This window comes from Bos indicus x Bos taurus, chromosome 29, assembly GCF_003369695.1.
Source record: "Bos indicus x Bos taurus breed Angus x Brahman F1 hybrid chromosome 29, Bos_hybrid_MaternalHap_v2.0, whole genome shotgun sequence".
In the NCBI taxonomy this organism is placed as follows: domain Eukaryota; kingdom Metazoa; phylum Chordata; class Mammalia; order Artiodactyla; family Bovidae; genus Bos; species Bos indicus x Bos taurus.
This window is the reverse complement of record NC_040104.1, coordinates 23,444,773-23,469,455: the sequence shown is the minus strand read 5'-3', so window position 1 is coordinate 23,469,455 and position 24,683 is coordinate 23,444,773. Positions and strand designations below refer to the sequence as shown.

The 24,683-nt window shown below is 38.9% G+C and overlaps 2 protein-coding genes across 2 annotated transcripts; both read right to left on the bottom strand.

The window, feature by feature from the left end:
• LOC113886292 (olfactory receptor 8B3-like) lies at nt 1-7,155 on the bottom strand. The gene is made up of 2 exons (XM_027532378.1): nt 7,142-7,155; nt 1-934 (listed from the first exon to the last, which is right to left on the bottom strand). Exons 1-2 carry the CDS (start codon nt 7,153-7,155, stop codon nt 1-3), a joined length of 948 nt encoding a protein of 315 aa, XP_027388179.1.
• Nucleotides 7,156-23,530: 16,375 nt separating this feature from the next.
• LOC113886306 (olfactory receptor 8B3-like) lies at nt 23,531-24,460 on the bottom strand. Its single transcript, XM_027532408.1, has one exon. The coding sequence runs from the start codon at nt 24,458-24,460 to the stop codon at nt 23,531-23,533; it is 930 nt and encodes a 309-aa protein (XP_027388209.1).
• Nucleotides 24,461-24,683: the final 223 nt, after the last annotated feature.

Here is a 24,683-nt window from a genome sequence, read left to right as displayed (position 1 = left end):
TCAAAATTCTGCCACACATAGGGTTTTTCTCAAAGCAAGCTTAACATCTTTGTTCCTCAAGCTGTAAATTAAGGGATTCATCATGGGAATCACATTTGTGTAAAAGACAGAGGATATTTTCCCATCATCCGCAGACACAGAAGATGGTTTGAGATACACAAATGCACTTGATCCAAAGAACAGAGAAACAGCAATGATGTGGGAACTGCAGGTGCTGAAGGCTTTGGACCTGCCCTCTGTGGAGCTGATGTGGAGGATGTTGGAGAGGATGAGACCATAAGAGACAAAGATGGTGAGACTGGGCACAGTGATATTGATGCCTGACACAATGATAACTTCCAGCTCAATGATGTAGGTACTTGTGCAGGAGAGCTGGAGGAGAGGGTAGATGTCACACAAATAATGGTTGATGGTGTTTGCATCACAGAAGGTCAGTCTCAGCATGCATCCAATGAGGGTTGTTGCCTCAAAAAATGCCATCAGGTAGGAACCAAGCATAAGGCTGGAACACACTTTAGGGGACATGGCAGTGTTATACAAGAGTGGGTTACAGATGGCCACATAGCGGTCATAGGCCATTGATGTCAGCACATAACTTTCAGAAATACCAAAAAAACACAAAAAGTAAAGCTGGGTCATGCACCCCATGTAGGAGATAATCTTCTTCTCTGATGTGATGTTGATCAGCATTTTAGGTGTAAAAACAGAAGAATAACAGAGATCTATGAAGGACAAATTAAAGAGAAAAAAGTACATAGGTGTGTGCAGGTGTGAACTCGACCCAATTAGGATGATCAAGCTCAAATTTCCCATCACAGTGACCATATACATTACTAAAAACAGGAAAAACAGGGGGAGTTGAAGAACTGATTGGTCTGTTAATCCTGCTAAAATGAACTGAGTCATGAAAGAGTCATTCCCTGGAGCCATTCTTCTCTAAGGGGATCTGTGAAAACAAGGAGAAGGCTTACACAGAGGAAAAAATATTTCTCACATCTCCTCACATAAGTGACATATGTACTAGGAATGACTGTGGGTAGCCCAAACTGAACCCATAGAATTTACTTTCCATTACCAAGGAAATGAGTGACAAGAATTTCCTTTATAAATGCTTTATAAACTAAGTAGCAAAAAGCATCAAAATTTAGCCTTTTACCCAAAAGGATATTGGAAAAGAAGTTTGAACCAGGAGAGAATTTTCATTCTCTCATCTCACCATTATTTCATTCACTTGGACCCTCTTCTTACTTCTCTTCTTTTGGCAGCAATCCCCAAAGCCTGGTTTTGTCTCTAGCGCAGATAGGAATTTACAGGGTAGGAACCAAGAATATTGCTTCTAATTAAAAAAAGAAACATAAGAGCAACCAAAGTCTAGGAAAGGTTAAGTTACTCCATATGTCACAGAGTAAAAGCTATAAAAGTAGAAGAAAGAGTGTTCTATCCATGCAGAGGGAACATATTAAGAAACTATATCACCTGTATCCTTTAATATTTCTGAACATTCTCCGCTCTCCCTTCAAACAGTTTTCGCTGCAAGATTCAGTTGAATCTCAGGACTGCACAAATAGGAAATGAACTGTCATATCTGAGTCTCAATCGTGTCATATCTCAGTCTGCATCTTGGACAAAGAAAACATGAATGTAAATGTAATTTGGAAACTCACTCTTGTAAGCCAGAATATCCCAGCCTTTCTTCTTAGTGATTTTACCCCATGGTCCTGGAATGGCAATTTCGGGTTCTCGGGCTTTGGTTTTATTTTTTCTAAGAAAATGTCACCTGTAAACAATTTCTGATATACCTTAGAAATCTTTCAGAATTATAGATCATAATTTTGATTATGATTTTTGTCCTATCCAGCAGCAGAAAACAATAAATGGACTCTAAAATCATTTTTGGTCCATACTAAGTCACAGAGGATTTCAGTGTGCATGTAATGATACAGCGCAGTCAGTTATAGACATGGAAGCAGCTTGTTCAGTCTCTTCCCTAGGGAACAGTTTCTACATGTAATAGGGAACTAAGGGGTTTGTCTTTACAATCTGTCTTTAGTTCCTTATAGCTTCAATATTTTACACAATTTTATCCTTCACTATCAGGATAGAGCATCACCCAAGGAACAGCAAAATTAACAATTTCCCATCAACAAGACTGCAGTGCAGCAAGCCCTAGAATCCCTTTCCCTGCATGAACACAGTGACTAAAAACAATTTATGTACAGATTCTCTCTGTAAGAAATCCAGAACTTAGTTAAAAGGATCCTGAACACAGTTTAATCATGATACTAGTTACATTAAAGCTGTTAAGAAAATTCAAGATATGTCTTCCATATACCTATGGAGGTCCAAACCACGTGACTGGGACAAAATCGCCATTTCCCAGGTTCTCCCTGGGAAGAGAAAGAGATGCACAATACATCCAAAACTCCAACTTATCTAGGGGCCATCCAGAAGACTGGCTTCTGTGTAGCCTGTGCCATAAAGCAGGACAGGCACAGGATATGGCATAATCTAGCTGCCTGAGATGAGAGAGAAGAGAGACAGCAGTTTATGCTAAAACTCTCTGTAGCCACCCACCTCACTTTGGTTTAACACAGCTAGAAGTAGAAAATACTTTCCCTACAGCTTCTCCTTATAAAGGAAAAGATGCACTGTGCAGCCATTAACGCAACTTACCGAGGGGCTGCCAAAGGAATTGACTTTAATCTCCCATGTTAAGAGTCTAAGGGGATCCTAACATTCTCCTGACTCCTGGGAGCTACTAAAAACTAGGAAAGTGGATTGTACTATCACAAGATTGAGAGGTCTGCCTTTTCTAACCAGGCTTATTAATACGGTCAACTCCAATACAAGGCCAGTTCATGAGGATTAAAATAGTTTTCTATTTTTGTCTGTGTGCAGACATGAGTGCAGAAAGTCAAGGGAAAATAAAGAAAAGTTCAATTAAAAAAAGAAACATTCCAAGAAAATGAGCATACAAAGTGGACCTAAAAAAAGAAAGAAAGAAAGAAATGGAGATATATTACTTAAGTGACAAAGAATTCCTTTAACTGTCATAAAACAATACATGAACAAAGTGTGACTTTTTTCTTCAAAGAGTACCAAACAGAAGTCATGAAGCCAAAAACATGATAATTGAACTGAAAAATTCAGTAGAAGGTCAAAACCACAGACTAAACAGACAAAGCAAAGGATTATAGAATTTGGGAAAAAGGACAATTGAAACAATTCAGTAAATGGAGTGAATAGATAAAACAATGAAAAATAATGTCAAAAGTCTAAGATTTATGGAATGCATTATATTACATGACACACAGGCATTACAGGGATCACCAAAAGAGAAAAATGTGAGTAATAGTCTAAAAGATTTCCCAAAGAAAAACTAACTGAAAAAAATTCCCAAATCTGTGCAAGGAACTGGACATCTCGAAACAAGAAACAAAAATATTCCAAATAAGATGATCCCAAAGAAATCCACAAGGGACATTATAATTAAGTTATCAGAAGTCAAAGAAAGATTTTTTATTGAAGTATATTTGATTTAAAATACTATGTCAATTTTAGGTGTACAACATAGTGATTCAATATTTTTATAGCTTATAGTTCACTTAAAGCTATATAAAAATATTGGCTATAGTCTTCATTGTATCCTTCTTCTTTATATATTTTATATATAGGTCTGTATATCTTAATGCCCTCCTCCTATATTTTCATTTACCCCTTCCCTCTCCTCATTGATACACACCAGTTTGGTCTCTATATCTGTGAGAATGCTTCTGTTCTGTTATATTCATTTTTTTCTTGTATTTTTTAATATTACACATATGGCTAATAACATACCATACTGATCTTTGTGTTAGTTCCCTGAATATACTATTCTCTAGGACCAGATACACGGAGAAGGCAATGGCACCCCACTCCAGTACTCTCGCCTGGAAAATCCCATGGACCGAGGAGCCTGGTAGGCTGTAGTCCATGGGGTCGCTAAGAGTCAGACACGACTGAGCGACTTCACTTTCACTTTTCACTTTCATGCATTGGAGAAGGAAATGGCAACCCACTCCAGTGTTCTTGCCTGGAGAATCCCAGGGACAGGGGAGCCTGGTGGGCTGCCGTCTATGGGATCGCACAGAGTCGGACACGACTGAAGTGACTTAGCACATAAGCATATTAGGTCCATATGCGTTTCTGAACATTATGTTCTCTTCTTGCATTGATCCTTTTAATGTCCTTCTTGTCTTCTACTATCGACTTTGTTGTAATGACTTCTTTGATATGGGTATTGAATTCCTCTATTTCTTTTTTTTTCCACTTGACTTGAATATCTTTTACTGTCCCTCATTTTAGTCTGGGTGTCTCTTTAGATCGGAAGTGAATCTCTTGTAGGCAAAGAAGGCTCTTTTTTTGTATCTTTGTTTTGTTTTATTTTAATCCATTTAGCCACACTATGCTTTCCTATTGGAGCATTTAGTCTATTGACACTCAAATATGTATCTACTTATTATCTTTTGTTATTTGTTTTCTGGATGTTTCTGAATGTCTTCTCTGCTCTTTTTCTATTTGTCTCTTCCATTTTGGTTTGATGATTTCTGTAGTGTTATGTTTGTGCTTCCTTCTCTCTAGTTTTTATATCTACTGAAGGTTGTTTATTATGATTACCACCAGTTTCGTATACACTGACCTATATCTATAGCCACTCATTTTAAATTCTAGTAACTTAAGTTCAAACAAATTCTAGTATATTTACATTTTTACTAGCTTCCCCTACATTTTGTGATTTAGATGTTGTATTTTACATTTTCATGTCTATCCCATTTGTTGTAGTTATGACTGAATTTATAATTTTCACCTTTTTATGGAGGATGATATCTATCTACAATATTATATAAGTTTCAGGTGTACCACAGAGTGATTCAAATTTTAAAGGTTATATATTTTTTTATATTTATTATACAACACTGGTTATACTCCCTGTGTATACAGGATATTCTTATAGCTTATTTAATTTATACATAGTAGCTATATCTCTTAGAGATAAGAAAGGCTTCTTCAGCGATCAACGCAAAGAAATAGAGGAAAACAACAGAATGGGAAAGACTAGAGATCTCTTCAAGAAAATTAGAGATACCAAGGGAACATTTCATGCAAAGATGGGCTCAATAAAAGACAGAAATGGTATGGACCTAACAGAAGCAGAAGATATTAAGAAGAGGTGGCAAGAATACACAGAAGAACTGTAAAAAATGATCTTCACAACCAAGATAATCACGATGGTGTGATCACTCACCTAGAGCCAGACATCCTGGAATGTGAAGTCAAGTAGGCCTTAGAAAGTATTACTATGAACAAAGCTAGTGGAAATGATAGAATTCCAGTTGAGCTATTTCAAATCCTAAGAGTTGATGCTGTGAAAGTGCTGCACTCAATATGCCAGCAAATTTGGAAAACTCAGCAGTGGCCACAGGCCTGGAAAAGGTCAGTTTTCATTCCAGTCCCAAAGAAAGGCAATGCCAAAGAATGCTCAAACTACCACACGATTGCACTCATCTCACACGCTAGTAAAGTAATGCTCAAAATTCTCCAAGCCAGGCTTCAGCAATATGTGAACCGTGAACTTCCAGATGTTCAAGCTGGTTTTAGAAAAGGCAGAGGAACTAGAGATCCAATTGCCAACATCTGCTGGATTGTTGAAAAAGCAAAAGAGTTCCAGAAAAACATCTATTTCTGCTTTATTGACTATGCCAAAACCTTTGACTGTGTGGATCACAACAAACTGTGGAAAATTCTTCAAGAGACGGGAATACCAGACCACCTGACCTGCCCCTTGAGAAACCTATATGCAGGTCAGGAAGCAACAGTTAGAACTGGACGTGGAACAACAGACTGGTTCCAAATAGGAAAAGGAGTATGTCAAGGCTGTATATTGTCACCCTGCTTATTTAACTTATATGCAGAGTACATCATGAGAAATGCTGGGCTGGAATAGGCACAAGCTGGAATCAAGATTTTGGGGAAAATATCAATCACCTCAGATATGCAGATGACACCCCCCTTATGGCAGAAAGTGAAGAGGAACTCAAAAGCCTCTTGATGAAAGTGAAAGAGGAGAGTGGAAAAGTTGTCTTAAAGCTTAACATTCAGAAAACGAAGATCATGGCATCTGGTCCCATCACTTCATGGCAAATAGATAGGGAAACAGTGGAAACAGTGACAGACTTTATTTTTCTGGGCTCCAAAATCACTGCAGATGGTGATTGCAGACATGAAATTAAAAAATGCTTGCTCCTTGGCAGGAAAGTTATGACCAACCTAGATAGCATATTCAAAAGCAGAGACATTACTTTGCCAACAAAGGTCCGTAGAGTCAAGGCTATGGTTCTTCCAGTGGTCATGTATGGATGTGAGAGTTGGACTGTGAAGAAAGCTGAGCACCGAAGAATTGATGCTTTGAACTGTGGTGTTGGAGAAGACTCTTGAGAGTCCCTTGGACTGCAAGAAGATCCAACCAGTCCATCCTAAAGGAGATCAGTCCTGGATGTTCATCCGAAGGACTGATGCTGAAGCTGAAACTCCAATACTTTGGCCACCTCATGCAAAGAGTTGACTCATTGGAAAAGACCCTGATGCTGGGAGGGATTGAGGGCAGGAGAAGAAGGGGACGACAGAGGATGAGATGGCTGGATGGCATCACGGATCAATGGACATGAGTTTGGGTAAACTCCGGGAGTTGGTGATGGACAGAGAGGCCTGGCGTGCTGCATTTCATGGGGTCGCAAAGAGTCAGACACGACTGAGCGACTGAAGTGAACTATATCTTAGTCCCCTACCCTTTTCTTGCCCCTCCCTCTTCTAATTCCTCATTGATAACCATTAGTTTGTTTGCTATATATGTGAGTCTGATTCATTTTTATATTTACTAGTTTGTTGGGGTTTTTTTAGTTTCAAATATATGATATTATATAGTGTCTGTGTTTCTCAGTGACTTATTTCATTTAGTATTATATCCTCCAAGTCCATTCATTTTTTGCTACTGGCAAAACTTCATTCTTTTTAACAGCTGAGCAGTATTCTATTGTGTGTATTTACCATCTTTATTGATTTGGTCCTTCATGGACATTTAGTTTCTTCCATATCTTGGCATGACTTTACAATTTTCATTTTTAACCACTATATTAGTTTAAAGTGGTTGATCCACACCCTTTACTATATACTTGCCTTTACCAATAGAATTTTCCCTTCCTCTAGTTTCTTATTATTCTTGTAGTCTTTTTCAATAATGAAGACTCTTTAACATTTCTTCTGTAGTTGGCTTAGTATTGGTGAACCCTTTTAGTGTTTGCTGTTGGAGATGCTCTTTTTTTACTTCAATTCTGAATGATATTCTTGGCTTGGAAGAGTATCCTAGGCTGCAGGGTTTTTTGGTTTGTTTTTTTTTTGTTTTTCCCTTCAGCACTTTAAATATTGTGCTACTCCCTTCTGCCCTGCAGAAGCCCTTCAGAAAAATCAACTTATAATAGATTTATGTGGGTTACCTCAAATGAGATTCTTTGTTTTCCTATTGCTGACTTTAAAATTCTATTTTGATCTTTAACTTTTGCCATTTTAATTATGATATGCCATAGTGCATTTCACTTTGGGTTTATCTTGTTTGAGACTCTCCGTAATTCCCAAACCTGGATAGCTGTTTCCTTCAAGTCTTTAACCAAAATTTCATTAAATATATCTTTTACATTTTCTCTCTTTTCCTGCTGCTTCCACTAGAACATGAATGTTAATAAGCTTGATGTTTTCACAGAGGTCCATTAAACTACTCATATTTTTTAAATTTGTTGTTCTTTTTTGCTATTCTTATTGCGTGATTTCCATTATTCTGTCATCTATATCACTTAAGCATTCTTCTTTATCACTAAAATGCTGCTAATTCCTGCTAGTGTATTTTTCACTACAGTTATTGTATACTTGAGCTATAACAGTTTTTTCCCAGTTCCTTGTTAAAATACTCATGCTGTTCATCTATTATTTCCCCTGGTTTCATTAGCATTCTTACTACTATTGCTTTGAATTCTTTATCAGGTAAATTAGTTATCTACTTTTCATTAGGGTTTTAATCAGGATTTTACTTGTTCTCATTCTTTAGTCTGAAACAAATTCTTATAACTTCTGATTTTTCTTAACTTTTTCTGTCTCTCTTACATTAGGTAAAGCAATTACATATTCCAGTCTTGAAAGTGGTTTCTTGTATGGCAGTGTCCCTATGAAGTCTATGTATGTCCAATGGCTTTGGTGGGAGAACTGGATCTGAAGTGAGCATGGACCGTGTCTTCACCTGGGGTGTGATTGCAGCCACTGCATTGGTGGGATGTAGGGCTGGAGTTCGTGGGACCAGAGCCAGAGCCAGGTGTGAGCAAGGGCTTCCCTGTTCTCAGTGGCTTTCACCACCTTATCAGGGTTAGGCGTGTGTCCTGAGGAGCTGGAATAAGACCCTTGAGAAAGTGGATTTCTCCTGTATGTGATGGCAATTTCTGAATTATTCTAGGCCATGATCAAGGTATCAGAGCTTGGGGTTGCACTTCTCAGCTGGTTTTGCTTTTTCTGTAATGTGCTAAAGGCTTCCTTGGTGGCTCAGTGGTAAAAAAAAATCTACCAGGGGCAGGAGACCCAGGTTTGACTGCTGGGTCAGGAAGGTCCTCTAAAGCTGGAAATGGCAACCCGCTCCAGTACTCTTGCCTGGGAAATCCCATGAACAGAGGAGCCTTGTGGGCTGTAGTCCATGGGGTCACAAAAGAGTCAGACACAACTTAACAACTAAACATCAACAACCTCACCTCAATTAGTGGCTGGGTAATGGTGAGGGGTTGATGCCACAGCACAGAGCTGACCCTGCCCCTCCCAAAATTGACAAGGATGTGCACTCTGGTGATAGTGTTCTCTTCCCTGGACCCAACTTCACTCCTCATGGAGTGACTGCAGAGACAAATGAGTTGACAATGGCTCAGTTGCAGGTTCAGGGTCCAAGTCACCTCTCATCCCTCCAAGTGTACACACTTTTGTTAGTAATGGAATCCATCCTCCCCTTTAGTGGGAAGCACCCACAGGAGCATCAGAGGTTGGGGCAGGAGCTCAGTTAGAACTGGGTAGAGGGGATGCTGGGGTGGCCCTTGCCAGCTGGATGGAATCCCAGGCAGTTTTCAATCTGCTGCCTCCCTGCTGTGATTGGGAGTGAGCAGGTCTGGTCTCAGTTACTTGCAGCATTCAGGTAAATCTCCACTGGTTTTCAAGCCAGAAAGGGGGCTTATTTCCTGTTGTTAAACCCCAGGGCTGGTGTGCCTAAAATCTGGCCCCAAATCCTTGCTCCTGCAGGAGGATTCCCCAGCCTGTGATATCCCCTTCTTCTTCTCTATCTCAGGTGAGAAGTAAAGGTCCCAACCATATCGCTTGTCTCCCCTTCCTGGCAGACTCATATGGATTATTCTTCACAACCTTGGTTGTAGAACAGCTGTTCTGCTCTTGCCCACATGGATTTCAGCAAAAGTTTCTCTATATATAGTGGTAATGTGATGTGTTCCTGAGGATGCGTGAGCTTAGCATTCTACCAACCTGCCATCTAGAACTCCCTTCTCATTTTTGCAGTTTAGATTGTTATAGGCCATCTCTGTGCAGAGGATCAGGTTTAGGTAAAAACATTAAATTCTTTTCTGGTCTTTCTGAGTCTGTATCATTCCAGGTACATATATGGAGATCTTCTTATTATCTCTGTATATGCTTCTTACTTTTTTTTTCTATTATTATATCTTTTTTTTAATTTTATTTTATTTTTAAACTTTACAATATTGTATTAGTTTTGCCAAATATCGAAATGAATCCGCCACAGGTATACCTGTGTTCCCCATCCTGAACCCTCCTCCCTCCTCCCTCCCCATACCCTCCCTTTGGGTCATCCCAGCACACCAGCCCCAAGCATCCAGTATCGTGCATCAAACCTGGACTGGTGACTCGTTTCATATATGATATTATACATGTTTCAATGCCATTCTCCCAAATCTCCCTACCCTCTCCCTCTCCCACAGAGTACATAAGACTGATCTATACATCAGTGTCTCTTTTGCTGTCTCGTACATAGGGTTATTGTTACCATCTTTCTAAATTCCATATATATGCATTAGTATACTGTATTGGCCAGAAGGGAAAGAGACACGTGTACCCCAATGTTCATCGCAGCACTGTTTATAATAGCCAAGACATGGAAGCAACCTAGATGCCCATCAGCAGATGAATGGATAAGAAAGCTGTGGTACATATACACAATGGAGTATTACTCAGCCATTAAAAAGAATACATTTGAATCAGTTCTAATGAGATGGATGAAACTGGAACCTATTATACAGAGTGAAGTACGCTTCTTACTTTACAAAAGTCCTAGTCTTTAATGTCTGGCTCCAAGAAGAAAAACAGGATGGGCAGGGAAAGGGTACAGGCCTTTAAATTCCCTGGAAGTCACTTCAGCTGGATCAGGAGAGGATTATAGCCAGAGTTGAGAGATGCACCAACAGTGGCTGCTCCCCCTGTGTCTGCAGGTCTGGTTCAGAAGCAACAATCAGTAATCAGAGCACAGACACTGGATATTGGAGGGGAAAGGTCCTACTATCTGACCTTCAGTTCCATAAGCTTTGTTGAAGCCTCTCCCGGACATGTGCATGTCTGACATCCATGGAAAATATTTACATTAACCCTTGACACATCATACTGAGGCTTTTATAGGTTGAATTTTTGCCTTTAAAAAATTAAAAATGCAACACCTTTTCTAGTATACACAGTGCAAAAATATGTGTATCCACCAAGTACTTCTTTCAAGATGTCATTATACTGCCAGTTGCACTTTGAAGTTGAGTAGTTTAAAATCTGTATGGAAGTAGCACATGAAGCTCCACACACACACACAAAAAAAAAAACTGTCAAAAATCAAATAACTTAAGCTGATAGCTTATTCAGAGAAACACTGTGAGCTCAATAATATTTCTAGGGCCTTATTGAAAGGAGAGAAGAGTCATAGGTAGGGGCTTTGAAATCCATCAATTTAATCTCTAAATTCCTACTTCCTAACTTGAATTTCAAATGCTCTTAACTATTTTATCACCTGTAGCTGCCCTCTTTCTCCCTGGTTCCAAATGTGGCCACAGCTTTTTCACCATCATTTCCCAATGCCCTACTACCTTACAGTCATGTACATTATAACTTTATCAAAGGTTTATATACTGTGAAATACATATACAATACAGCATCGAAGAATACAATATCAGAATAAAATCTGTTTCCTAAGCCTTATGACCACTTCCCACATAGCGACTTCTTATTTCCTGGCCATGTGTCTTGTAGAGGTCCGTCTTCATGACGTGATTCTGGACTCCTTTCTTTACCACATCCTGTTCTCTTAAAAAAAAAAAAATTCAAACACCTGAAATTCAATTTTCTTAATTTTAGACACACACAAAACGCCCTCTTATTTGAGTCCATCATTTCATCAATGTGAGTGCTAAGTCATTTAGTTGCATCTGACTTTGTGACCCTATGGACTGTAGCCTTCCAGGCTCCTCTGTCCATGGGATTCTCCAGGTAAGAACACTGAAGTGGGAATGCCGTGCCCTCCTCCAGGGAATCATCCAGACCCAGAGATCAAACCCACATCTCTTATGTCTCCTGCATTGGCAGGCAGTTTCCTCATCATAGCGCCACCTGGGAAGCCCCATCTCACCAAAATACTAGTCCAAAAACCTTCCTTTTCCACCCAAAGAAAACCGTGAAACGCTTTGCCTAAATAAGCAAACAAACAACAAAAAAGCAGCATGCACCATGAGAGAAATTCATACATCCCCTGGAATAAATAACAGCTAAGCTTCAAGTTAAAAATATCTTCTCATTAATGATCATACTGAAACAAATAGAATAGAATGAAGTAGATGTAAGTAGACTACACAAGTAGCAGACTGGAAATTAGAAGGCTAACTGTTTAGTCTAGATTTTTTTCTTTTTTTTTAATTAATTAATTAATTAATTTTTTTTTTTTTTACAATATTGTATTGGTTTTGCCAAACATCAACATGCATCCGCCACGGGTGTACACATGTTCCCCATCCTGAACCCCCCTCCCACCTCCCCCCCATACCATACCTCTGGGTCATCCCAGTGCACCAGCCCCAAGCTTCCTGTATCCTGCATCGAACCTGGACTGGTGATTCGTTTCTTATATGATATTATACATGTTTTAATGCCATTCTCCCAAATCATCCCACCCTCTCCCTCTCCCACAGAGTCCAAAAGACTGTTCTATACATCTGTGTCTCTTTTGCTGTCTCGCATACAGGGTTGTCGTTACCATCTTTCTAAATTCCATATATATGCGTTAGTATACAGTATTGGTGTTTTTCTTTCTGGCTTACTTCACTCTGTATAATAGGCTCCAGTTTCATCCATCTCATTAGAACTGATTCAAATGTATTCTTTTTAATGGCTGAGTAATACCCCACTGTGTATATGTACCACAGCTTTCTTATCCATTCATTTGCTGATGGACATCTAGGTTGCTTCCATGTCCTGGCTATTATAAACAGTGCTGCGATGAACATATGGGTACACGTGTCTCTTTTAATTCTGGTTTCCTCGGTGTGTATGCCCAGCAGTGGGACGGCTTTATGAACCTGTGACGTTTAATCATTAGCCACTCATAGCTTCATTTTACTTTCGATGAAAAAAATATATTTAGATGATCTGTCATTTGCTGAGTTCATTGTACAAAGGTAAAGAGTACACTCCAACCCAAAGAAGTTTGATGTAAAATACTTACCAGATACAAAATAAATTACAGTCAAAGCCTTTATGGAAACCTAAATCTCTGACATTTAAAGGAGACATACTCTTCCAGGTCAGAAAATGGAAAAATGGGTGTAGAAACAGAATATCTGATGCATGCTCCTAACAGCAGGTGGCAGATGAGCACAACTCCAGTGAAACAATGTTACTTTAGTCTTATCTGGCTGATTTTCATCATTGGATCATTGGTCTGTCATTATATCAGAGGTGTCTCAAATTTGATCACTTGGGGACCATTTTCCTTTTCAGTAAAAACTGAAAGTGTGAAATGACAATAAAAATAACAGAGATACTACATTTTTAATTTAAAATTACTAGTAAGAAGGAAAACTGCAGCAGATCTCATGCAAATGATTAGGCGAAAAGAAGCAACAGACAGAAAAACCAGAAATAAATTATTGAGGGAAAGCTCAAATATTCTTTAATTCATGTTTTTTTAAAAAGAGAGAAATAAGATTCTAACTATAAATATTTAAATAAACACACAGAATCTCCTTGTCCTATAACTACATGCACAGACAGATAATGTTTCTGATCAAAACTTCACCATCCTCAGGGTTTCTCTCAGAGAAAGTTTAACATCTTTGTTCCTTAAGCTGTAAATTAAGGGGTTCACCATGGGAACCACACTGGTGTAAAAGACAGAAGAGACTTTTCCCTTATTCATGGGCATAGAAGATGGTTTGAGTACACAAATGCACTTGATCCAAAGAACAAAGAAACAGCAAAGATGTGGGAACCGCAGGTGCTGAAGGCTTTAGACCTGCCTTCTGTGGACTTGATGTGAAGGATATTGGAGAGAATGAGGCCATAAGAAACAGGATGGTGAGACTGCACACAATGATATTGATTCCTGACACGATGACAATTTCCAGCTCAAGGATGCAGGTACTTGTGCAGGAGAGCTGGAGCAGAGGGCAGGTGTCATACAAATAATCATTGATAATGTTTGCATCACAGAAGGTCAGACTCAGCACGTATCCAGTGTGAACCATGGCACCAGAAAATGCCATCAAGTAGGAACCAAGCATAAGGCTGGAACACACTTTAGCGGACATGGCAATGTTTACAACAGTGGGTTACAGGTGGCCACATGGTCATCATAGGCCACTGATGTCAGCACATAGCATTCAGAAATACCAAAAAGTGAAGAAATAAAGCTGGGCCATGCATCCCATGTAGGAGATAATCTTCTTTGATATGATGTTGATCAGCATTTTAGGTGTAAAAACAGAATAATAACAGAGATCTATGAAGGACAAATTAAAGAGGAAAAAGAGCATAGAGATGTGCAGGTGTGAACTCAGCCCAATTAGGATGATCAAGCTCAAATTTCCCATCACAGTGACCATATATGCTATGCTAAGTCACTTCAGCCATGTCCAACTCTGTGCGACCCCATAGACGGCAGCCCACCAGGCTCCCCCGTCCCTGGGATTCTCCAGGCAAGAACACTGGAGTGGGTTCCCATTTCCTTCTCCAATACATGAAAATGAAAAGTGAAAGTGAAGTCGCTCAGTCGTGTCCAACTCTTCGCGACCCCATGGACTGCACCCCACCAGGCTCCTCCACTCGTGGGATTCTCCAGGCAAGAATACTGGAGTGGGGTGCCATTGCCTTCTCCAGTTTGAGCTAAAATTCACTGTAGCCACACTGGCTTTACTAGCTAGTAGTAGAAAATAGTTTTCCTACACCTTCTCTTTGGTAAAGGAAAAGGTACACTGTTCAACCAATGACCCAGTTGATTTGAGCTGCAAGAGGAAATGACTAATCTCCTGTGTTAAGGGTCTATGGGATCCTGACATTCTCCAGAGGCCTGGAGCTACTAAAAACAAAGAAGTGGGTTATACTATCACAAGATTGAGAGGTTTGCTTTCTCTAGCCAAGTTTATTGAGAGGATCAGCTCCTTTACAATGCTCAGTTCGCTCAGGCACGTCCAACTCTTTGGAACTCCATGAATTGCAGCACGTCAGGCCTCCCTGTCCATCACCAACTACCAGAGTTTACCCAAACTCATGTCCATTGACTCGGTGATGCCATACAATCATCTCATCCTCTGTTGTCCCCTCTTCTCCTCCCCTCAATATTTCCCAGCATCAGGGTCTTTTCAAATAATTCTGCTCTTCGCATCAGGTGGCCAAAGTATTGGAATTTCAGCTTCATCATCAGTCCTTCGGATGAACACCCAGGACTGATCTCCTTTATGATGGACTGGTTGGATCTCCTTGCAGTCCAAGGGACTCTCAAGAGTCTTCTCCAACACCGCAGTTCAAAAGCATCAATTTTTCAGTGCTCAGCTTTCTTTATAGTCCAACTCTCACATCCACATATGACTAATGGAAAAACCGTAGCCTTGACTAGACAGACCTTTGTTGACAAAGTAATGTCTCTGCTTTTTAATATGTTATCTAGGTTGGTCATAACTTTCCTTCCAAGGAGGAAGTGTCTTTTAATTTCATGGCTGCAATCACCTTCTGCAGTGATTCTGGAGCCCCAGAAATGAAGTCAGCCACTGTTTCCACTGTTTCCTCATCTATTTGCCATGAAGTGATGGGACCGGATGCCATGATCTTAGTTTTCTGAATGTTGAGCTTTAAGTCAACTTTTTCACTCTCCTCTTTCACTTTCTTTTTTTTTTTTTTCTCCTCTTTCACTTTCATCAAGAGGTTCTTTAGTTCTTCACTTTCTGCCATAAGAGTGGTGTCATCTGCATACCAGGTTATTGATATTTTTCCTGGCAATCTTGATTCCAGCTTGTGCCTCTTCCAGCCCAGCGTTTCTCATGATGTACTCTGCATATAAGTTAAATAAGCAGGGGGACAATATACAGCTTTGATGTACTCCTTTTCCTATTTGGAACCAGTCTGTTGTTCCACATTCAGTTCTAAATGTTGCTTCCTGACCTGCATACAGGTTTCTCAAGAGGCAGGTCAGGGGGTCTGGTATTCCCATCTCTTGAAGAATTTTCCATAGTTTATTGTGATCCACACAGTCAAAGGCTTTGGCATAGTCAATAAAGCAGAAATAGATGTTTTTCTGGAACTCTCTTGCTTTTTTGATGATCCAGCTGATGTTGGCAATTTGATCTCTAGTTCCTCTGCCTTTTCTAAAACCAGCTTGAACATCTGGAAGTTCACGGTTCATGTATTGCTGAAGCCTGGCTTGGAGAATTTTGAGCATTACTTTACTAGCGTGTGAGATGAGTGCTATTGTGTGGTAGTTTGAGCATTCTTTGGCATTGCCTTTCTTTGGGATTGGAATGAAAACTGACTTTTTCCAGTCCTGTGACCACTGCTGAGTTTTCCAAATTTGCTGGCACATTGAGTGCAGCACTTTCACAGCATCATCTTTCAGGATTTGAAATAGCTCAACTGGAACTCCATCACTTCCACTAGCTGTGTTTGTAGTGATGCTTTCTAAGGCCCACTTGACTTCACATTCCAGGATGTCTGGCTCTAGGTGAGTGATCACACCACCGTGATTATCTTGGTTGTGAAGACCTTTTTTGTATAGTTCTTCTGTGTATTCTTGCCACCTTTTCTTAATATCTTCTGCTTCTGTTAGGTCCATACCATTTCTGTCCTTTATGGAGCCCATCTTTGCATGAAATGTTCCCTTGGTATCTCTAATACTCTTGAAGAGATCTCTAGTCTTTCCCAATGTATTGTTTTCCTCTATTTCTTTGCGCTGATCACTGAGGAAGTCTTTCTTATCTCTCTTTGTTGCAAGTTCATGAGAATTAAAGTAGTTTTCTATTTTTGTCTACATGCAGACATGAATGCACAAAGACAAGGAAACATGAAGAAAAGAGCAATTACATTTAAAAAAAGACCGTTTCCAAGAAAGTGATCCTAAAAGTGGCCCTACTGAAATGGAGATACATGATTTACCAGACAGAGAATCTCTTTAACTATCATAAAAATGGTCAAGGTAGTTGAAGAACAACACATGAACAAAGTGGCTATTTTATTCTTTGAAGAGTACCAAACAGAAATCATGAAGCCAAAACACAATAATTGAACTGAAAAATTCACTAGGTCAAAATAGCAGACTAAACAAATATAAGAACGAATTACAGAGTTTGAAAAAAGGATATCTGAAATAATTTAGTAAGTGGAACAAAAAGAAAAAAGAGTGAAAAGTTGTACCAAAAGTCTAAGATTTATGGGAAGTACTAATATCACGTGGGCCACATACACATTCCGTGGATCAACAAAGGAGAAAATGCAAGTGATGATCTAAAAGATTTCTCAAAGAAAAACTGGCTGAAAAAGTCTTCAAGTCTGTGCAAGCAACTGGACATTCAGAACTAGGAAACAAAGACATCCCAAATAAGGTGATCCCAAAGAAATCCACCACAAGGCACATTACAATCAAATTAACAGAAGTCAAAGAAAGAGCTTTTTCTTCAAGTATAGTTGATTTACAATATCATGTTAGTTTCAGGTATACAATATAGAGATTCAATATTTTTATAGATTATACTTCATTTAAATCTTTATGAAATTATTGACTGTATTCTCCACCTATATAATATACCCTTGTTGTTTATATATTTTATATATACTGTTCTGTATCTTTTAATCCCCTACTCCTATATTTCCCTTCCCTTTCCTCACTGGTAACCACTAATTTGGTCTCTGTATCTGTGAAAATGTTTCTATTCTGTAATATACATTTTTTTTCTTTTTATATTTCACATATAACTGATAACATATAGCATTGAACTTTGCATTATTTCACTGAACATACTATTCTTTATGGTCAACTACATAATTGCAAACAGCAGAATTTCATTCTTTTTCATGACATATATAAAACTCAGCCATTAAATGTATATGTGTATGTATGTATAATTCATTTGTTGATGGACACTTAGGTGACTGCCACATCTATGCTATTAAAAATAATGGTGCTATGAACACTAGCTTCATGTATTTTTTCATATTATTGTTTTTGTTTTCTTCAGATATATACCAATTGTTGGATCATATACAAGTTTTATTGTTAGTTTTTTGAAAAACCTCTGTAATTTTTTTCCATAGTGGTTGCACCCGTTTGCGTTCCCAGGTTTTCTTTTCTCCATATCCTTGCCAATTTTTGTTATTTGTGTTATTATTCATGATAGCCATTCTAACAAGTGTGAGGTGATAATCTCATTATTATTTTGACTTACATTTCTCTGTAGCTCAGCTGGTAAAGAATCTGCCTGTAATGCAGGAGACCCCGGTCCAATTTCTGGGCTGGGAAGATTCCCTGGAGAAGGGATAGTCTACCCATTCCAGTATTCTCGGGCTTCCCTGGTGGCTCAGATGGTAAAGAATCCACCTACAATGTGGGAGACCGGGGTTTGATCCCTGGGTTAGGAAGATCCCCTGGAGGAGGTCATGGCAACCCACTCTAGTATTCTAGCCAGGAGAATTCCCATAGACAGAGGAGCTTGGCGGGCTATAGTCCATGGGTCTCAAAGAGTCGAACATGACTGAGCAAATAAGCACAGCACAGCACATTGTGCACATATACCACATCTTTTTTATAAACTCATTTCTTGATGGACACTTTGGTTGCTTTGATTTCTTGGCATAATCTCACATTTTTCATTTTTAACCATTCTACTAGCTTATTTAAGTGGTTTGTCAACAGCATTTTCCATATATTTGCCTTTACCAGTGGAATTTTCTCTTCCTATATTTCCTAATGTTCTTTCAGTCTTTTCTTTTTCAATAAAGAAGACATTTTAACATTTCTTATATGGTTGGCTTAATACTTATGAACGCTTCTAGGTTTTGCTTGTTGGAGATGTTTTTATTTCTTCTTCAATGCTGAATGATAGCTTGGCTTGGAAGAGTATCTTAGGCTATAGCTTTTTACTTTCAGCACTTTAAATATATTATGCTACTTCCTCTGGCCTGCAAAGTTTCTTCAGAATAATCAGCTTATAATAGATTTATGTGGATTCCCTCATATGAAATTCCTTATTTTTCTATTGCTACCTTTAATATTCTACTGTGATCTTAAATTTTGCCATTTTAAATATGATATGTATTGGTTTGGTTCTCTTTGGGTTCATCTTATTTGAGACTCTCTGTACTTCCCAAATCTAGATATCTGTTTCCTTCTTCAGGTTCAGCAAGTGTTCAGCCATAATTTCATTAAATACTTTTTTTTTTTTTTTTACCACTTTCTTGCTCTCTTCTGCTGCTGGGTCCACTAGAACACAAATGTTAGTCAACTTGATGTGTCACAGAGCTCCCTTAAGCTACTCATATTTTTAAATTTTATTTGCATTTTTTTATTGTTTTAACTGGGCTATTTCCATTATTCTCTCTTTCATATCCACTTAGTCATTATCCTTTATCACTAATCTACTGCTAATTCTCCTCCAGTGTATTTTTCATTTCAGTTATTATATACTTCAGTTAAGATTTTAAAATATATTTTATAGTTCCTTATTAAAGTTTCCATGGTGTTCATCTCTTCCTTTCTGCACTTTAGTTAGATATCTCGTTATGATTGCTTTGAACTATATCAGGTAAACTATTTGTTTCCTTTCCATTAGAGATTTAATGAGGTTTTTGCTGTTGTTCTTTTGTTTGAAACAAATTCTTCTAACATCTCACTTTGCTTAATTTTCTCTGTCTCTATGACATTAGGTAAAGCAATTACCTATCCCAAGCTTGAAGGTGGTTTCTTGTGTGGGAATGTCCCTATGAAGTCTGTGAATGTCCAATGGCTTTGCTGGGAGAACTGGATCTGAAGTGAGCATGGACTGTGTCTTCTCCTGGAGTGTGATGGCAGCCACTCCATTGGTGGAATGGATGGAGTTGGTGGGAAAAGAGCCAGAGCCGGGGTGAGCAATGGCTTCTCCAGTTTTCAATGGCTGTCACTACCCTATCAGGTCCAGAACTGTAGCCTAAGGAGGTGGTGCAAGAGCCTTGAGAAACTGGGTTTCTCCTACATTTGATGGCAGTCAGTATTTTGGGACAGGACCAAGGCCTGAGAGCTTGGGGCTATATTTCTGCGCTGGTTTTTCCCTAGTGTGCATACTTTGGTTAGCAACTCTTTTTCCCAGTGTGGTTAGTGACTTGTTAGTGACTTTTCCCCACTTTTCCCCCAGTGTGCTCACCTTGAGTAGTGACTTGTTGGTGGCTTTTCCCCCCACTTTTCCTCCTTTGTGCTTGCCTTGATTAGTGACTGAGTATTGGTAGAGGAGTTGGTGCCATAGCACAGAGCTGACCCTGCCCTCTCCCAATATGGAAAAGGATGTGCACTTTGGTGATAGTGTTCTCTTCCCTGGACGTAACTGTACTCCTCCTGGAGTGACTGCAGAGATATATGAGTTGACAATGGCTCAGTTGCAGGCTCAGTGTCCAAGTCACCTCCCATCCCTCCAAGTGTGCACACTTTTGTTAGCGATGGTATCCTCCCCTTTAGTGGGCAGCAACCACAGGAGCATGAGAGGCTGGGGCAGGAGCTCAGTTAGGGCTGGGGAAGAGGGGATGCTGGGGTGGTAATTGCCAGCTGGATGGAGTCACAGGCAGTTTTCAATCTGCTGCCTCCGTGAGCAGGTCTGGCACATGCTCTTCAAGAGCAAGGTCTCAGTTACTTGCAGTACTCAGGTAAATCTCCACTGGTTTTCAAGCCAGAAAGGGGGCTTATTTCCTGTTGTTAAACCCCATGACTGATGTGCCTAAACTCTGGCCCCAAATCCTTGCTCCTCCCAGGGTATTTTGCAGCTTGTGATGTCCCCTTCCTCTTCTCTATCCAGGTGAGAAGTATAGGTCCCATCCATATCATTTCTCTCCCCTTCCTGGCAGACTCCATACAGATCATTCTTTATAACCTTGGTTGTAGAACAGCTGTTCTGCTCTTGCCCAAGTGGATGTCAGCAAGAGTTTCTCTATATGTAGTGGTAATATGTTGTGTTCTTAAGGAGGGGTGAGCTTAGCATCCTACCAACCTGCCATCTAGAACTCCCTCCTCATTTTTTGTAGTTTAGATTGTTGTAGGCAATCTCCATGCAGAGGATCAGGCTCAGAAGAAAATTTAAATTATTTTCTGGTCTTTCTGAGCATGTATCATTCCAAGTACATGCATGGGGACTTTCTCATTATCTCTATATAGGCGTCTTGCTTTTTTTTTTTTTTTAGTATTTTACTGCGTATCATTTTTTTTTTTTTTTTAGTATTTTACTGCGTATCATTTTTTTTTTTTTTACTTTAAAATAGTGTATTCATTTTGCCATACATCAAAGGGGGTTCAGGATTGGGAACACGTGTACACCCATGGCGGATGCATGTTGATGTATGGCTTCTTACTTTTTAAAAGTCCTATCTTTAATGTCTGGCTCATGAAAGACCAAAAAGAGAAAATAATGATGACAGGGCAAAGTGTGTTGGCCTTTAAATTCCCTGGAAGTCACTTCAGCTGGATTAGGAGCAGCTTGTAGCCACGGTGGAGAGGTGCACCCACAGCGGCTGCTCCCCCTGTGTCTGCACATCTGGTTCAGAAGCAACAATCAGTAATCAGAGTACAGACACTGGATATGGGACGGGAAAGGTCCTACTTTCCCAAATTGGGTTCCATAAGCTCTAAGGAAGCTTCTCCTGCACATCTGCATGCCTGACATCCATGTAGAAAATATTTAAATTATCCCTTGACACATCACACTGAGGATTTTTAAGGTAGCATTTTTGCCTTTAAAAAAACTTTTTAAAGCAACATCTTTTCCAGTAAAGACAGTGCAAAAATTTGTGTATTCACAAAATATTTCCTTCAAGATGTCATTATACTGTCAGCTGCACTTTGAAGTTTAGTAATTTAAAATCTGTATGGAAGTACTAGGGGCTTCCCTGGTGGCTGAGACACTAAAGAATCCACCTATGATGCAGGTTTGATCCCTGGGTCAGGAAGAACCTCTGGAGAAGGGAATTGCAACCCACTCCAGTATTCTTGCCTGGAGAATCCCATGAAGAGAGGAGTCTGGTGGGCTATATAGTCCATGAAGTTGCAAAGAGTCAGACATGACTGAGCAACTAAACACACACAAGGAAATATTAATAGATATGAAGGTCCACAAGAACAAAAATGATTTAATTGTTCCCAGGTTCTCCAGCTCTGTTGGTTTAACTGACAAAAATCAAATAACTTAAATTTGTGTCCTATCCAACAAAACACCGTTGAGCACCATAATATTTCTCGGGTCCTATAAAAAGGAAAGCAATGTCATAGGTAGGCTCTTTCATTATCCATCAGTTTACTCTCTAAATTTCTTCTTTCTAACTTGAGTTTCAAATGCCCTTAGTTATTTTATCACCTCTAGCTTCCCTCTTTCTCCCTTGTTCCAACTGTGACCATAGCATTTTCACCATCATTTCCCAATGCACTTCTACTTTATAGTCATGCACATTACAACTTTATCAAAGATTTATGGACCATGAAATACACATACAGTTCTGTGTAGAAGGACAGAATTTCAGAATAAAATTTGTTTCCTACATTTCGTGACCACTTTCCACAAACTATCTCTTATTTTTTGGCTGTGCATTGCTGAAATATGTCCTAATGACATGATTCTGGATTCCTTTCTCACCCATGTTCTGTCCTTTTAATTAAAACAACAACAACAACAACACTTTCAAACACCCCAAATTCAGTTCTCTTAATTTTTCAGAATAAGTAACTCCCTATTTGAGTCAATCATCTCAACAATATACTAGTCCAAAAGGCATTCCTTTCCCACCTAAAGAAAACCATGGAACACTTTGGCTAAACTAAAAAACAACAAAAGAAACACATAGCATGAAGGAAATTCATATACCCCCCTTGAAAAAATAACAGTCAATCTTCAAATTAAAAATATTTTCTCATAGTATGGTCTTAATGAAACAAATAGAATAGACCAAAGTGAAAGTAGGTACAGAAGTCATAGACTTGAAATTAGAAGGCTAACGGTTAAGTCTAGATTTTTTTATGAAGCTGTGACATTAAATCATTAACCATTCTGAACTTCATTTTACCATCTGTGAAATAAATATATTTATATGATCTGACATGTAATAGTTTCACTGTAAAAAGTAAAAAGAAAACACTTGCCATAAGCTAGATGCAAATATTTAGAGATGCAAACTGAATTATAATCTAAGCCTTTATAGAAACTTCAATCTCTGGCATTTAAAGGAGGCATAGTCTTCTCAGTCAGCAAATGGAAAGACAAGAGTAAAACAGTATCTAATTCATGCTTCTGACAGCAAGTGGAGGATAAGAACAACTCCAATAGAATAATGCTACAATAGTGCTATCTAGTTCATTTTGATCACTGATCTCTTATTATATCAAAGGTATCTCAAATTTGATCACTTGGAGACCATTTTCTTTTTCTAGTAAAAATTAAAAGTTGAAAATGACAATAAAAAATAACAGATATACTACATATCCCTTTTAAAGTTATCAATAAACAGTAAAAAAAAAAAAATGTGAAAAAAGATTGTATGCAAATAGGGAAAAAGAAATCCCAGACTAAAAAATTGGAAATATAGTATGGAGAAAACTCAAATTTTCTTAATCATGTTAAAAGAAAAACTATGTAGGAATAAGGCTGAAACTAAAAGCAATTAATCACACAGAATCTCCTTGTCCTGTAACTATATGCATAGACATTATTTCTGATCAAAACTTTCCCATTCTCAAAGTTTTTCTCAGAGCAAGCTTAACATCTTTGTTCCTCAAGCTGTAAATTAAGGGATTCATCATGGGAACCACATTGGTGTAAAAGACAGAGGATATTTTCCCATCATCCACAGACACAGAAGATGGTTTGAGATACATAAATGCACTTGATCCAAAGAACAGAGAAACAGCAATGATGTGGGCACTGCATGTTCTGAAGGCTTTGGACCTGCCCTCTGTGGACTTGATGTGGAAGATGTTGGTGAGGATGAAACCATAAGAGACAAAGATGGTGAGACTGGGCACAATGATGTTGATGCCTCCCACAATGAACACTTCCAGTTCAATGATGTGGGTACTTGTGCATGAGAGCTGGAGCAGAGGGTGGATGTCACACAAATAATGGTTGATGGTGTTTGCATCACAGAAGGTCAGTCTCAGCATGCATGTAATAAGGGTCGTGGCATCCAAAACTGCCATCAAGTAGGAACCAAGCATAAGGCTGGAACACACTTTAGGGGACATGGCAACGTTATAAAATAATGGGTTACAGATGGCCACATAGCGGTCATAGGCCATTGATGTCAGCACATAACATTCGGAAATACCAAAAAAACTGAAAAAGTAAAGCTGGGTCATGCACCCTATGTAAGAAATAATCTTCTTCTTTGATATGATGTTAATCAGCATTTTGGGTGTAAACACAGAAGAATAACAGAGATCTATGAAGGACAAGTTAAAGAGGAAAAAGTACATGGGGGTGTGTAGGTGTGAACTCAGCCCAATAAGGATGATCAAGCTCAAATTTCCCATCACAGTGACCATATACATTACTAGAAACAGGAAGAAGAGGGGAAGCTGGAGATCTGATTGGTCTCTTAATCCCATTAAAATAAACTGAGTCATGAAAGAGCCATTCCCCAGAGCCATTCTTCCCTAAAGGAATCTGAGAGCATAGGAGAAAAGGGGCACATAGAGGAAAAACAGGGTTTTGCATAACATCTCCTATACAAGATAGTGTATGTGCTGGGATGACTATGAGTACCCTATCTTGCACTCATGGAACTTCCTTATCGTTATCATGGAAATGAGTTTCAGTTATCATGGAAAAAAGTTTCCCCTATAAACTTTTTAAACTAAGTAGCAAAAAGCA